Consider the following 17,125-nt stretch of genomic DNA (forward strand, 5'->3'; position numbering starts at 1 on the left):
GGAAAACTGGCAGCATATCATCATTGAAGGAGATGCTAAGTCCTGTTTTGACTCACTAACCATTTCAAATTTTCAACCTGATTGGTCCATTGCTTCTACTGTTAGTAATATACTTTATCTTTGTAATTTTTTTTTGAATTGTAAATTTAGTTGGGTTAGAAGATGTTGCAATACTGCTGCCCATGAGACTACAAAGTATGCAATCAGATTTGGTAGAGGTTTTTGTTTCAATAAGTGTAGTCTTCCTGTAGTAATTGCAGATGCTTGTAAGGCTGGCAATCATTGTTTTTGCTAGTTGAATGATAATTTTGTTGGTTAGCAACAAAAATAAAAAACATCCAAACAAGGTAGAGGATAACCATTTCCCATTTCCCCTCTAATCTCCTCCCCACTACTCTCCTCCCCTCTACTCCCTTCTACTCTCTTCTGCCTTCAAACTTCCAAACATAGCATAAAGGGTTTTATTACCCAAATGCCGTACTCATCTACTTCTTTATATTGGAATAAAACCATGTGGAAGTTAAGAAGGTAAAATTTCTCACCACAATATAGTCCTTAATTTGATTTAAGAGAAGAATTTCTTCAATATATGTGTCTAAGTGTGAATAAAAACAAATGCAATACTACGTAAACAAGGAAAGGACCTTGAGTTATATTAATCTACCAAATAAGTAAAGAAAGGGGTCGGGGGAGGGGGGGAGGAGTGGGGAGTGGGGGAGAGACAAATATACTCCAACTTGTCATATAACTATTTAAATGACTATCCACATGATTGTTGGAAAAACATGGTTTGTATCTCATACCAAATATACGCAGCGGAAAACTAACGGATCTACTTTATTCGCAATTGATAACATAAACCATGTAAGTTTCAGAAATTAAGACCAAGAGAGCATACTTTGAAGTGGTGAATTTCAAAACAAAGATCAAATGCACTAGGGACCACTTTCAATCTTCACTCCAATTCCACTAACGCCCAAGAAATGTGGTCTCTCAATCAGTTTCCAAGAGAGAATAAGAGAGTCTCACACTCACATACACATCATTACAATGATGTCTCTTACCAAAGTGATCAGGCCTAATACTCTGAATAATCAAAACCATTAAACTTATCTCAAATAAATATTTTATATCTCCGTTAAGAGACTATGAATTTCATCTTGATTATATATGTTCCATCAACACTAAATGTGGCTGCTCAACATACTGAGATTTTAATCGTGATTTTAGATCTTACTTCTAATATATCAAAGCAATCTACACTTTATAATTAAGTCCATTATTCACTCAGGATTAAGAGCTCATGTAAATAGAAGTCATGAGATTTATTATTCATTTGACATTCGTTAGGAGAATAATAAATCTCACAGCGGTCTAGTTCAATATATTTTAACTCTTAAAACATATCAACATACCAACTAAAAATCTTCATTTTCATGATCAAGACAAATCATCTTAGTTGATATATTATAGTTTTCGCAAATAAAATGCCTAATTTCATCACCGACTACGAACTAAAATTTTGAGTTTACAAAGAAGTTGTAATTTATATCTTCTGTAACTTTTCACATAAATCACATATTATGCATCTCATGAACTACATGATAATGTCTCAATATTCATGTTATCATTATTTTTAGATTATAATAAAACAACTTTATTAATTACAACATTAAGTCATACATAACAACATATAATAGGGTTTAAGGAAACACATTATAACAATTCATTAAATCATAAAAGAAAATGTCACGCAACTTTTTAAAAAGATGATGTCACACGACTTTTTAAATAGATGGTAATTAAAATACATGTGAATGCCATATGGTAAATTGGAAGAACTTTTCTATATATTTGAGGGAAACTTCCATAATTTATATGAAAATGTTAATAGTGATCCCCCAAAATCAAATACCTATAAAAAATGACCCTCATCTCCAAATTATATTCATTAATACCTTTATTTTGGGCCCCTGTAAATAATATTCAGGTTTCGCATAGTGCATACTAAGATTGACCAAAAGAGAGTTAAATAATAAGTGTGTTGACACCTCAATCCTTATTATATTTTAAATCATTTCGTTAGTGAATTGATGGAATTGCTATTTTTCCACACTGTTTGTTGAGGGCATGATTTTACAAAGGAGACATAATGAATGCACGAAATGAATCATTTTGACAAGCAATATTTACATGCCCGCAGTATTCTCGACCCCAAAAGTACGATGTGCTTCCACTTAAAACTATCAACTGCCTAATCTTCTGTACACCACAAATTTCTAGTGATTGAAGGGCTAATTTTCAATAATTATTGGAACAATTGAGCTGTAATCCTATTCCACCTAACATCACATAGAATGCATTGAATCAGATTGGCCTGCTGAAGAATAGTGTAGAAAACCTTTCTCAGATTCCTTCATCACTGACAATCATGCAGTATTTCACAAATGCCTACAGGGCTGACAATTCAACTTCCTGAGTACAAGGTCGATATGCCACAAATGTATAGTCATTTGAGAAGGAACCGGGATTGAAACAAGTGATTCCTGTGTATTTGAACGCCTTCTGCTCACTTTTGTCCCCTAAAACAATCTGAATGAAAAGACAAGAATGAAACAAGCGTCAGATTGTTCTTGTCAAGACTAATCACTATGCAGTTCTGATGGCATCAGCCAGCAAGTCTAATTTCTTTCCAGTTATTCAGTTTTAAATGTTATGAATCAATTTAAAAAGAGCCACAAGTTCCCATTCTTCAATGTATTTTGAACAAGTAATGAGTTCAAGTCAAGCAAACTGCCTCCAAGATCATAATTTAAAAGTTGTCAAGCAATTTTGTCCCCAACATCCACTTCTTTCTTGAATTGATGAGAAAAGATCAGAAATATAATCGACAGATTCAATTTGAATTCTCTGGTTGTACATCATAGCTTTAAACATCATTACCATGGGTGACCTTGCCTTTCGTGTGTTTATTGTTCTAATGAAGGGAAAATGAGCGATTCAGAACATCATAAAACATAACAATGTTAAACAAAGTACAAAACATTTGGAATTAAAATCAGTACCGTATGTGGAGTAGGATAGAGATAGAGACAGTGGTCATAATTCCAGATAATAGGTTGTACAATAAGAGGGAGTGGACAGAGATGACTTTGATGAGTTATGGTAGCAACAAGCTGCAATAAAAGCTCAAAAGCCATTTAGCACAATCAGCTAATATCCACAAGCAAAAAAATGGGTCAAAGATGTATCTAAAAAATATGAAGATATAAGAAAGAAAGAACAGATTACATGCTGAAAAGGATCAGTAGTTTCTTCCATAGAAGGGGGCATCAGACATGAGCGACGCATTCTATAGAGCAGATCCTGACGGAAAAATACAATTTCTTGGGTATAGAATTTGATTCTGTACACACATGATAAATGTAAAATTATGAGGAAAATTATAGCCACATCAGTTGCTATTAGCAAGCGCACAAGATAAATTCAAATTCCAAGCAGCAATTATGATCTCAATCTCATAACTACATTTTCTTATTTCCGTTATCAGATGGTCCTTCAATCAAAGAACACAACTTAAAAATAACATTCAATGCTGCAGACATCAGGAGAGTGTCTTTGGAAGGATATTAAACCTATCTTCACAAGTGATCAGAAAGGTTAACCTGCAAGGATTGCTTGAAAATATGGCATTTGGAATGTGCTTCTGAAGCTCTTCAGTTAAATATTTAGGTAAAGCACACCTGGGTAGAACTGTTGATGGACCTGAAAATGTCAAAAAATAAGAATTTTCTCAAGCATGCCACTAAATGTGAGGGACATTTGAAGTATGTGGTAGTCAGTTTAGCATACCTGCATCATCAGGTCCTGGAATAAAAAGAAATCGACTATGTTCCTTCAGCCGTGGATGGGCTGCAATCAATTGCCCAAGCTTGCCGAACTGTGATCTGCACACCTCAGTTGCTCATTATTCCTTTTTTCACATAATTATTTTTATTGTTGTTATTATCAGACAAGAGTAAGCTATATCTCACCTGAGACTTGAGAAAGAATGGAAGGAAAGGTTACAGGGGTGAGAACAAAAATTCCCCATGAATACAAACAAGGAAGGAACCACCTCAACACTCTCAAAACCATCGAGGACAATCTCTAGTTTTCCCATAACCTTCTCATGAAGAATGGAGTATAAAGATTAGACTGAGCTATTCAGGAGGTAAAAAAATAAATAAACAAGAGAGAGACATCATGAATCACCTCTTCATTGTCTAGCCAAATGTCAGATAGTATGACAAACATGTCGTTAACTGCTCTCTTTTCAAACTCTGCAAGTCTGAGCTATGGGAAGTGTATAGGAAATTTTATGAATTCAAAAGTGTTAAAGTTATCAAAGAAACTTGAAATTTTTTTTACTAAAAATGCTTTTTCAATTCTTAATCATAGCAAAGGCAATTTATAAGATACAGTCTCTTCTTTAGTTAGTATGCCACCACCGAAGAAGTCATGTCCTGCTAGTGATTTGAGCGACTTATCTCTGTCCTCTAACGGAGGAAATCCACAAGTAATTACCTTCACAACAGAGAGCAAGTTTTAGCATAAAAATCAACTCAAAAGATGCCCATGGAACTTTGGAAAATAGAGATGTGATTCTCAAAACAATATTGCTAGCAGAGTATAAAAGTAGTATGTCCCTCAGTAATGACAAGTTTTATTCAAAATTATGATAGCTAGATAATTTTGCAACCTCATATCATAATTATTCCACTAAGCTTATTAAAATGATACTACCTCATTCAAACATTAAAATGTCTACACTTGAGAGACTTATTATGATGATTTCACAACAGTTACAAGGTGAGAAATAAAAATTAGATTGGTTGCTCAACAGTTAAAAGAGCAGCCAGAGTCTTAATTAGAATAAGAAAAAGAAAGGATAAGAAGAGGTACGAGGCTCCTTTAGTACAAAAATTTTCTAAAGAATCATCACCTGTCTAGGTAAGGATTCGCCCACTATATTACATGAATTAAATTCTTACACTAATACCCTCCATCTCTATCGAGATGTTCTAGAGATTGAGATTAACAGTTTCCCTATCAACCCCACTCTTAGTCTCTTACAATACATTTTGGTACCCTAGTTCTAAATTAATGATATGAGATTTTATAATTTTAGAAGAATTTCCGTATAAATTTATAGGAGACCATCCTAAATTTTATAGTAGACACCAGATTTTGTAGATAGGAACATTAAACAATTGGTATGAATATTAGTATTTCTTCCATAACCAATATTCTCAATAATGCAAAACATGACTGCCAATACAAGAGGTACTGAAAATTTCCAAGATGTTTTGATTGAATGTCCAATGTGCTGACCCAAAAAATCAGGGAAGCAACAAAAAAACTTTTTACCAAAAATCCTTGTCACTTGCCAAAACCAATTGTTTTTGGACAAATTATTACAGAGTTATAAATAATAAAAAAATTAAAGTACATACAAACTTGAGAAACTATATGCAGTTGTTAAAAGGTCAGATTTATTAAGGCAGATTTCAAGAAAACGAAATATAGCACCAACCTGAAATATGCCCTCTAGGAGCATCTCACCTTCTGCTACAACAATGGTATTCTCTGAGAAAAATCCTGTAGTTATCTTGTATTCCTTGTCAAAGAAAAATCCTGTTTGTATATCTCCATTTTGACGATTCATATATAAAAAATTACAACCAAGAAAAAAAAAATGATGCAGTTAGAGAAATCAAAATGTGGTACCAAATTCACAATGCATAATCTATGCCTGTATGTTGGATCAACCTACAAGCAGAGATCAGACAGATGTTATCCTTCCAATCCTTTTTCAAGTCATTGATGACTTTTTGAAAAATGATTAGGGAAACAATAAGAATTACAAGTTATGCGAGACATATGATTGCAGCTATGGCCATGGACTAACATAACCTTCATGTCTTCTGCATGAACACAACAGGCAGCACCCAAAAAAAAAAAAGACAATCCACAGAGCCAATTGAAATTAATGTAGCAAACAGAATTATGAAGTATTACTACAGCCATGTGTTGTATTTTTGTAGAATTTAAAATCATCACAAAATGAGAGAGAGAGAGAAAGTATGTTAAGGATATTGCATTAGATAAATTGATTTCGACAGAAGCAGTTAGGTCTTCCAAGTAATAATGGCCATCTTCCAATTGAGATATCACACCCATGACCCATCTTCTTCCAGTTTGGCCAACTAGAGACTGGATTGGAGATATCTGGCAGACACAATCAGAGGCAATGAATGAAAAATTAATTAATAATATAGTGGATGTGGGTTTGAGTTAGAGTTAGAGTTAGAGTTAGAGTTTGAGAGCAACCTCACAACTTCCAACATGTGAAATTTCAGTATCAAACGCAGGTTTGGAAAAATGGTGGTCGCGAGCAAGCCTCTGGAACAGTAATAGGAAGCGGTCCCTATACAAAGCCGCTTTGGCAGAAGCTTCCCCGTGAATTGCTAGACTTCCCGAATGCCTATCAATATCATTCATCAAATTCAATAACTCACTCACTCACTCACTCTCTATGCATAAAAGGTTTAGATTAGAAATTAAAACATTGCCCAGTTGTACTTTTATATCCTTCCCTAATTTTGAAAAGTGATAGTAGTAGAATTTATTTTAAGAAGAGGGTGACATGACATACTCGTAGAAAATCTTTTTGATGGGGTCGTAACGAAATTTGGGGACGAAGAAGGCATCAACAACGCGAATAGCAGAGGAGGAGGAGGAGGAGGAGGGCCCACCGGTGGCTTCGTTGTCAACCTCGTCGCCGTCGACAGCTGCTTCGGCTTCTAATAAAAGGGCGACGACACGGTGCACGGGTTCTCTGTCGATTATTGAAGATTTCACTGAAAACAAACAAACAAACAAACAAACAAAGAGAGTAAAGAGAATGCATTTAGATTAGATTTAGATTTAGATGAGAGAGAGAGAGAGAGAGATACAGGAATCGTGGTCGAGGAGATGGTCGAGAAGGAGGTCGAGGGCGTCGTCTTCAGCGCCTTGGAAACGGTTGACGAAAGAGAGGATCTCATCGAGAGCATCGACTTTCAGTGTGTATCCTCTTATCTTGCATTTCCTCTGCACCTTCTTCCTTATCATCATCGTCCCACTATCCATCTCTCTCTCTCTCTCTCTCTCTCCCTCTGATTTCTTTCTTTGACTCTTACATCGATCACTCTTGGCGGGAAAATTGACCCTTTTCATGCTCAAAATGGCGGGAAACAATTATATTAAATAAATAAATAAATGAATATAACCTCTCTGTCTAATGTCTAATGTCTAATGTACAATGTCTATGTCTCCTCCTCCTGCCGGCTAATTTTTTTCTTTGAATAATATTATATATATTATAATATACAGTGTAAGAGCATCCACATCAGTTCATTCATTTTTACATTAAAAACCTACTTTTTCTATTTTACACATCTATTTTTACAATACACCCACATCAGTTCATCTATCCTACCCTCTCTTTTAATTAAATAATCAATTTCCTAACTTTTTTATTATTTCCCTCAACTACCGCATATAATTCGCGCGTGCTCTCTCTCTACCCATTTCTCATTTTTGATTTGTTGCTCTCTCTCTCTCTCTCTCTCTCTCTCTCTCTCTCTCTACACCCATCTCTCCCTCTCGATCAACTCTCCCTCTCCAATCCACATCTCAAATCAACTCTCCCTCTCCGATCCACCATCTCAGATCAACTCTCCCTCTCTGATCCTCCTTCTCAGATCAACTCTCCCTCTCAATCAACTCTCCCTCTCCGATCCATGAGCTCCGATCCACGATCCATGATCCGCGAGCTCCGATCACGATCCGCGGCTCTGTGTTTGTGTATCTCTGTTTTTTTTTTTTTTGAGCAAGTGTATCTTTGTGTGGGAGTGTTTGTGTGTGGGTGTGTTTGTGTTTGTGTGCATCTGAGGAAAAAGAAGAAGATGAAGAGTTGAGTTTTAACTGGGTTTGTTGAGCACGGAAAAGAAAAAGAAAAAAAGGAGCGAATGAAAAATTATAAAATAATGGGATGAACGAGTTACAGTAACCGTATAAATATACACAGTTACTGTAGCTCGTGGATGGATTTGCAAAATTTTAGATATTTTTACGTCCACTGATGGGGGAGTTTTTTTGCTCAAAATGTGTAAAATTGGTAGTTATTTCTATTTTAGAAGCTTTTACATGAACTGGTATAGATGCTCTAACCCTACCCTCCTAATGGTGTGGTGGTACCGTCTGAGGTTATTTTACCTAAATGCTCCCTGCCTGGGACCGGAGACATCCTCTTTCCACTTTCAAGGGTTTTTTTTTTTTTTTTAAGGATAAAATTGTACTTTCACTTTTCAAACTCACTACCTAATCATATAACATATTAGACTTTTTTTTACCTTTTTTGGTGGCACTTCGTGCAATCGTATTTACGCGTGGAACTCATAAATATTCGACTATATAAGTTGGCATTAAGGTGGCAATTTGTATTCGTGAGTCAAATTCGTGTCATGTCAAGCCAACTTTCACTTTTCAAACTCACTACCTGATCATATAACATATCAGGCTTTTATTACCTTTTTTGGTGGCACTTTGTAGAATCATATTTACGCGCACTTTTCAAATTCACTACTTGGTCATGTAACATATCATACTTTTTTTTTTACTTTTTTTGGTGGCACTTCGTAGAATTGTATTTACGCGTGGAACTCATAAATATTCGACTATATAAGTTAGCATTAAGGTGGCAATTTGTATTCGTGAGTCAGATTCATGTCGTGTCAAGCCATGAATACTCGGCTATATGGGTTGACTTGAACTCGACCTATTTAGTAAACGTGTTAAAAATTCTCAACCCTAACTCTACCTGTTTATTAAACAGGTCGACCCAATACGACACGTTTAATCCATTTAATTAACAAGTCATGTAAAGGTCAATACAGATAACCTGTTTAATAACCTGTTTAATTAATAAGTCACACCTAACCCGAATTACTATATTTAACAACCATAAATATAGTAATAAACATATAATTACAACAAAAAGTTAAGCAATAATAACAAAATTTAATACTTTTATAATCTAAACAAGTCAAACAGGTCAGACGGGTTTATATGTTGAACACGAACACGACCCGTTTATTAAACGAGTCAGCTATGTCGACTTGAATATGACTCGAACCCATTTAGCCTTAACCCATGGCCTATTTATAAACGAGTTAATTATATCGGGTTCACGAGTCGTGTCAAATTTTGCCACCCCTTAGTTGTCATAAACATAACACATTTATTAATTATATCAAATTCTCTCAATTCTAATATGACATGTTTATCAAACAAGTCGATATGACACAACTTGTATAACTCTTTTCATAAACAATTCTTGTTAAGATCAACATGATCTAACATAAACCATTTGATAAATAAGTCAAGTAATGAAGTTAACACGTTGTGAGTTCCTTTTTGGGATAGTTCCCAAACCCGATGCTAACATGGATCCCGGGACACTAAGAAGGGGCTAGAGTAGGTATTGGGTGAACTGGGTTCGACTCACCATAGCGTTGTTGGGCCATTATACAAACTGATCTATACACAAATTAAATGAATTCCATAACAAATATATGTATTACATTGACTAAAGTCTCAAATCAGAGAAGAAAAAAAAACTTCCCTCTCTCTTTGACTCCTTGGGGTCTTTAACAGTAGAAGCCTTTAATTCACCGTTTTTGTGAGATTTTAACCTCTCTTTTTCTATTTTCCTTTCAGAATTTAGTAGAGGCTCTCTTTCTCTTCTCCCTTATTCTTATTTTGTCCTTTTATATTTTGTCCTTTCTATCTTCAATTCCTCTTTCTCATTTCTATCTCTTTCCTTCTTTTTCACTTTACCATATTTCATTTTTCTCACTTTTGTCTCTTCGTAGTCTTTGGCAGTGGAAGATACACACTCACTCCTTTGTGAGTTTTCAACCCTTCTGATCTGATTCCTATCAGATTGCAGTAAGGGTCGGGGGTTTTTTAACCCCAATTCCTCTTCTTTTTTTTTTTACTCTTTTACCCTTTCCTATCTCTCTCTACTAGCAGTATGAATGCAACCTTGGAAGAACTTTGGAAACGTTTCAAGTTATCTAAAGAAAAAAGAGGAGTATTGGCTGTGGAGTCCCATGATGTAGCTGTTTCCAAAGAGCAGGCTAAGTTCAGAATTTTGTTTAAATTGCAAACTAACAAAGACTTCAACAAGGATGCCTTCAAGTCAACATGTGCAAATCTTTGGCATGCATCTCACGGGATCAACATCAAAGAGGTTGGACAAAATTTATTTCTTGCTATTTTTGTTTCAGAAGAACACCTAGAGTTTGTTTTTGACAAAGGCCCTTGGTCCTTTGATAAAAAACTTATTTTGATGAAAAGGTTTTCTAGGGACGTCAGTCTAGCCAAGGTCACATTTACTCATTCTGCTTTTTGGATTCTTATCTTTAATATTCCTATTAAGAGTATGAGCAGAGAAGTGGGGCCTAAGATAGCCAATGAGGTGGGCGAGCTTATCACTGTTGACTCTCCTAAGAGTGGAGTTGTTTGAGGACCCTTTCTTTGGATTAGAGTGAATATTGATATTACCAAACCGCTTATGCTGGTAAAATGATACAGATTGAAGATTCAGAGGCTGAATGGGTTTTTTTTAAAGATATGAAAGGCTTCCTATCTTTTGTTATCGTTGTGGAATTTTGGGTCATCAAGATCAAGAATGTCCTCAATTGAAAATTGGACATTTATCTTCCGATGATGAGGATTTTCAATTCGGACCTTGGCTTCACTCCACGGCTCCAAGGGGGCTGCAAAAAACTGACCCAGGTTATGATCAGTCAGAAACAAGAGCAAAGGATGATGATGGTGTCCATTCGGTGGCTGAGGAACCTGGTGAATCCTTTCATCACTGTCATCTATTGACTAAATTACCACTGATGGTTGGGACCAACTACCCAGCAGAGCCAAGTATGCTCCCTGAAGGTAAATTGAATTTTTTTGAGTGAGAAATGGTTAGGACTTAGGATTCATAGTCCAAATCAGATTTCAAATTCTCAAAGAAATGAGGCAAACTTGAAATCCAGTTTAATCTCTAAGTCAGATTCTGATTTGAATTTGAAAGGGAGAGATAAGGGTGAATCTACTAGCAAGCTGGAAATTGGAGATAAAACCGAAATTCATAGGGGGGGTCCAGATAGAATCCTCTTCAAACTCAAAGCCTAGCCAACTTAGGCCTTCTGGCATGAACCTAACTGAAGAGAATTTCAAAAAGACTGGAGAGATTCACTCTAAAGTTGGCGAAGATATTAAGATGAGCACGACGTAATTTGAATGTACGAAGAACTTAGACTTGACAAAACACTCTTTACACAGTTGGAAGCGTATTATTCGGGGTGATATGGTTTTGAATTCAAATCAGTCTCCCAGTCTGAAGGTGTTGAGCTCCAAGCGGCATGTTCAAAATCTTGATCCCAATCACTCTGTAGAACTGCATCCACATTAGAAAAAACAAGCCATTGATCCATTTGATACCCATTCTTTCTTTCCTCTAATTGGGGTTGGTACTCAACCTCCCCCTTCTCCTCCACAAAAATTCTCAGATTTTCAAATCCAATTATTTTAAAAAAGAAAAAATAAATAAAAAAAGAAGAAGAAGAAGGGAAAAAAAAAAAGTAAATTCAGTGGGTTTTGGTCTCCTTATACAAAATAACAGAGGTGAAGTGTTTGCTACATCATGTGTTCGTGTGGAGAAGACTTTGAGCTCCATTTGTACAACGACTTCTTTAGTGAGAACAGCTTTACAATTCGGTCTCAGCATCAGCTTCTTAAAAGTTGAAGAAGAGTGTAATGCTTGCTCACTCCCAAGTGCAGAAGATCGTAGCAATATAATTCTCGGAGTACCAAGGTCGAACCACAAGGAGTAGGGTAAATTCAAAGCAATATAATTAAATAACAATTTGGGTGAAGAAGAAAAATAATTTTGCTTGGTGACTGTTAACAAAAATAATAACAAAAACTGATTTAAATCAATAATGTAAATACTAGGGCATCAAGGTGTTTCTCTATATCAATATAAAATTCTTTGTGATCTAAGAAAATATCTATTTCATAATTGATTGTTCTTATACAATTAAAAACTTATGATTCGGTTGAACTGAGACAATTCAAGAATGCATGATAACCTCAATTAATAATGAGGTTAGAAAAGTTTTTCAAAAAAACTCATTCACTTTAAAATCTGATTTCTATTTGAAATTATTAGAAATTCATCTAAACAATAAAAAAAATATGATTGAACTTATTGAAAGCATGGAAGAACTTATACATCAAAAGAAATCTAATTGAACAATCAAATATGTCGTTGATAAAACCCTAAAAAAAATCACATTGAATATTCATACCGTATATAATAAACATAACCCCTAGCCTTAGCAAAGAGTTTAGGCTGCCATTAGAGAAAGAAAAATACGATTTTTCTTTGCCCAAAATTCGTTCTCACAACCTCCCTTTCAAACCCTAATGTCTACGTGTCCAAAGAAAATAAAACTTTTACTATTTTAATTTTGCTTGGTGACTGTTAACAAGAATAATAATAAAAACTTATTTAAATCAATAATGTAAATACTAAGGCATCGAGGTGTTTCCCTATATCAATATGAAATTCTTTGTGATCTAAGAAAATATCTATTTCATAATTGATTGTTCTTATACAATTAAAAACTTATGATTCGGTTGAACTGAGACAATTCAAGAACGCATGATAACCTCAATTAATAATGAGGTTAGAAAAGTTTTTCAAAAAAACTCATTCACTTTAAAATCTGATTTCTATTTGAAATTATTAGAAATTCATCTAAACAATAAGAAAAACATGATTGAACTTATTGAAAGTATGGAAGAACTTATACATCAAAAGAAATCTAATTGAACAATCAAATATGTCGTTGATAAAACCCTAAAAAAATCACATTGAATATTCATACCGTATATAATAAACATAACCCCTAGCCTTAGCAAAGAGTTTAGGCTGCCATTAGAGAAAGGAAAATACGATTTTTCTTTGCCCAAAATTCGTTCTCACAACCTCCCTTTCAAACCCTAATGTCTATGTGTCCAAAGAAAATAAAACTTTTACTATTTTAATTTCAGTCGAAGTTTATAATGGTAACTTGTGAGTTAATTTCGGCCTTCAAAAATTGAGAATTTTGAAACATGCAAAACTGAAAAGTTGTAGATAATTAAGTCATGGTTCCAACTCATCTAGCCTTGTGTCAATTGGAGTTTTGAGGAGAGAGATACACCCAAAATACTGATCCATGCTTAGATCAGATTTTTTCCTTTTCAGATTCCTCCTCTTTGATTTCTTTCCTTATTTGAAACTTCCAATCATGGTAGACGATCCAAGCACTCTAGCTTCACCTCCTTAAACATTTAAGCATGGTCCTTTAGCTTCACTTAATTTTAGTTTGGCCTCCATTCTCTCACAAGTTTCTGTAAACTCATCTTTCTCACATGATTTCCTGAAAGTAGAAAATTACACACAATGAATGGCATCTTATTCAAGAAATTATGTAAAGATAAATAATAGGGACTAATGCAGATCACGGCTTAATTATACAAATTAAGCATAGTAATAAGGAGATAACGTCCACATAGATTTATAACAAGTATACATTTTAAGGCGTTATCACACCCCCCAACTTAAATCTTGCTAGTCCCTAGCAATCCACAAAGCACCCATGTCTACTAAAAGTGAAAAAAAAAAAAAAAAAAAACTAAAATACAAGCCACTTTCATAGGCTACACGACTGCACTTCCCATGTGCAGCAAGTCTTTGAACCCCTAAATCACCCTAATGGACAAGTTTACTCTCGTGAGAGTTTGCAGTGACTCTACCCACAAAAGTCAAAGGTTTCTTGAAAATTCCTACAGCAAATGTTAGTCTGCTTTATCATTATATTATACAAATGAACTTTCAATTTTGAGTTGGGATACTATTCATCATATTAAAGAAATTTCACTAGCTTCACTTTTGGAGTGTGTGTGTGCATAGCCCATCCAATCAAACCGGCTTTTCCAAACATGCATAGACCAAGAATAATCTAGATTAGAGCCTCCACTCCGAAACCTCTCTCAAGTCATCAACATTCTAAAAGAACACACATAGAAGTAATGGTTTCTCTCTTCAAATCACATGTAAACAAAAAGGAAAGAAGAAGTTTTAAGAATATCACATGTGTATACAAAAGCAGCTGCTAAAACAACAGAAAACGATCTCTTGGAAAGGATGTTGAATTCTTGGAAACAAGAGGTTAATACCATTCTCATCCCTAGTTTTTATCCCAAACACATAACAGCCATGCACCTTTAGGATCAAGTAGGACTTTAGGCTTAGTGGTAGTATAATCTTATGAAGGCAACTGCTCTCTTTGAAATATGAGGTATATGAATCAAATGCAAAAAATTCAAGCCAAACCCAACTCATAGAGATAACAACCAACTTGAATCAAAATAACCTTTACTCAATCGTTCTGAAATACATGAAAGATGTGTAAGACACCAATGCTTTATTGATTGACTATGTATGTCTCCTCTTTCTTTCTTTTTCTTTTTTTTATCTTTCTTTTCTCTTTTTTTTTTCTTCTTTTTGAATTTTTTTTTTTTTTTTTGGAAGAAAAGAGAAACAATGGTGGTATCTAAATACATCAATTGCTCAAAACCTGAACCCCCATGAGAATACCCATAAATAAAAATGTTTTTTGGTATTGTAGAAGTATTTCCCATGACTCAAATGATGATGACAATGGTTAATGTAAAGGTAGGCTGAATATTTGTTTAGTTGGTACAAAAAAATTGGTGGTCTTAGGCTCTCATCTCCTAAAATTTCACATAAATCAGCCTGTCTAAGGACAAAAATAAGTAGGATCATGGTATATCTCCCCATAATGTTTCCGAAGTCAACCAAAAAAATATATATAGAGATCTTTTACAAAAATTGAAGCATATGAAATAAATTTAAGAGTTTAAACAAAAATATACTCTCACAAAGAAAAGTAAGGCTCAAGAACTCTCTATATGGGTTGAGTTTTAGCTTTTATCTAGCTTGTTCATGATCCATGCATATCCAACATCCAATAGTCCACTAACTTGGCTATTGTGCTCAAAAGTTTCCAATTGTGCTCTTCATGAAAAAGTCTTAATATAGCAAATAGTATAACCAACTCAGCATTATTCATTCCATCACATGATATAAAAATAAAGCTTATAACTCTTCTGCATTCAAATTCAAGGTTTTTTTTTTTTTAAAAAATTTGAAAAGTTGCAACTAAAAAGAAAGAAAAGAAAAGAAAAGCAAAAAAAACATGCAAGGTGCAGCAAAATGTGTAAACCTCTCCCCCCAACTAAAATATTGCATTGTCCTCAATGTATCAAAGTCTAAATAAATTCAAGAATAAAGGGAAGAAGTTACCTTAAGCATTTAAATTGTTTTTTTTTTTTTTGAAATTTCATTCACACCTGCAAATGTTAGCTCACAAAAAAATAATAATAATAACAAAACAAAAAACAAAAAGAAAAACAAAAGGCAAAAAGAAAAAAAAAGAAACAAAGAAAAAAAATATGGTACAATTTCATATGGACCTTTCAAATTTCACGTAGCATCCCAATAGGCAGGAATCTCAAGTGACATAGTCCCTAAGTATGGTTTTAACCTTTGTTCATTTACTTTCAAAATCCTACCATCCCTAGGGTCCTTAACTACTACAACTCCATGTTTAAATACTTTCCTTACAATGAAAGGGTCATCCCACTTAGGTGTTAACTTACCTGGGCCCAAATATGCATATTTAAGACCACCGGGCAATGGTTTAAGCTCTAGTTGTGGTGCCTTTTCACTTGAATGCACAAGCTTTTTTTCATTTTCTAGTAGCTCCTCAAACCAAGGCTTCCATCCTTTATTAATTGCCATCATCTGTTGTTCTTCCAAAACCTGTGAGGAATCCAACAAAGGAAAATTTTCAGACACATGAATATCACATTCTAAATCATAAGAACCAACAGAATTATTAAGAAGAGTTTCAAGAGGATCAGAAAAACAATTCTTATTAAACTCTTCTTGAACCACCGCCCCAATAAGGTTCACATAAGCACAATCATCATCCTCATGTGGTTGTCTAGTCACATGAAATATGTTTAGCTCCAAAGTCATGGAACCAAAAGTGAGTTGTATCCTTCCACTCCTGCAATTAATTAAAGTATTAGTTGTGGCAAGAAAAGGTCTACCCAAAATAATAGGGGTATGAACATTAGGATGTAAAACAGGTTGGTAATCTAGAACAATAAAATCAACTGGATAATAAAATTGTTCAATTTTCACCAACACATCCTCAACAATTCCTCTCAGTTCCCTTATAGAGTGATCAGCCAACTGTAAAGTTATTGAAGTAGGTTTCAACTCACCAAGTCCAAGTTTTTAATATACACTAAAAGGGATCAAATTAACACTTGCCCCAAGATCTAGCAATGCATGCTCCATGATGTAATCTCCAATAGTACAAGAGATCGTAGGACAACCTTGGATCCTTATACTTTGGTGGGGTCTTATGTTGAATAACTACACTTACCTATTCTGTTAGGAATGCGGTCTTCTTCATATGATGCTTTCTCTTGATGGTGCATAAGTCCTTAATTATCTTGGCATATGCAGGCACTTGCTTGATAACATGCAATAATGATAAATTTATCTTGACTTGATGCAAATGCTCTAATATCTCAGATGTGGTGTCCAATTTCCTAGGTAATTTTAAGATTTGTGGAAATGATGGAGGGATTAGGCATTATTCAATGTCATCAAATCCAAGTGACTCAGTTTTATCCTTCTCTTTTTCAACTAGGATCTCCTTAGATTTCTTAGTTACTAAAGGAGAACTTTTATCAATCTCTCTACCACTCCTTAAAATGGTCACAACTTTTACTTCCTCATGTTTATCCTTAGAGTCAATTTTTAGATTTTGATTGATGGGATTGGGTTGAGTTTAGAAAGGAAGCTTCCCTCTCTCTATCCCAC

General features: G+C 34.6%; 1 protein-coding gene across 2 annotated transcripts; it reads right to left on the reverse strand.

The window, feature by feature from the left end:
* Positions 1–2,062: 2,062 nt before the first annotated feature.
* Positions 2,063–7,207, reverse strand: LOC142630924 (DNA polymerase epsilon subunit B). 2 transcript variants are annotated; one of them, XM_075804987.1, is made up of 14 exons: positions 6,999–7,207; positions 6,698–6,902; positions 6,373–6,526; positions 6,138–6,270; positions 5,576–5,652; positions 4,462–4,566; positions 4,255–4,335; positions 4,035–4,165; positions 3,853–3,947; positions 3,666–3,765; positions 3,292–3,406; positions 3,066–3,176; positions 2,944–2,977; positions 2,419–2,592 (listed from the first exon to the last, which is right to left on the reverse strand). In XM_075804987.1, the coding sequence occupies exons 1-14, from the start codon at positions 7,171–7,173 to the stop codon at positions 2,570–2,572; spliced, it is 1,539 nt and encodes a 512-aa protein (XP_075661102.1). In that variant the 5' UTR covers positions 7,174–7,207; the 3' UTR covers positions 2,419–2,569. The 2 variants fall into 2 exon arrangements, with proteins under 2 accessions (XP_075661101.1, XP_075661102.1); XM_075804986.1 differs by lacking the exon at positions 2,944–2,977 and having other exon boundaries at positions 2,063–2,592.
* Positions 7,208–17,125: the final 9,918 nt, after the last annotated feature.

Source organism: Castanea sativa, chromosome 4 (genome assembly GCF_040712315.1).
Source record: "Castanea sativa cultivar Marrone di Chiusa Pesio chromosome 4, ASM4071231v1".
In the NCBI taxonomy this organism is placed as follows: domain Eukaryota; kingdom Viridiplantae; phylum Streptophyta; class Magnoliopsida; order Fagales; family Fagaceae; genus Castanea; species Castanea sativa.

What these genes read in the sequence shown, in the direction of transcription:
- LOC142630924 (XM_075804986.1), bottom strand. Translation starts at nt 7,173, where the DNA reads ATGGATAGTGGGACGATGATGATAAGGAAGAAGGTGCAGAGGAAATGC. An exon ending in TTTGGCTAGACAATGAAGAG is followed by an intron (nt 4,166 to 4,254) that starts GTGATTCATGAT and finishes CTTCATGAGAAG; the next exon opens with GTTATGGGAAAACTAGAGAT. An exon ending in CATTCTTTCTCAAGTCTCAG is followed by an intron (nt 3,948 to 4,034) that starts GTGAGATATAGC and finishes TGAGGTGTGCAG; the next exon opens with ATCACAGTTCGGCAAGCTTG.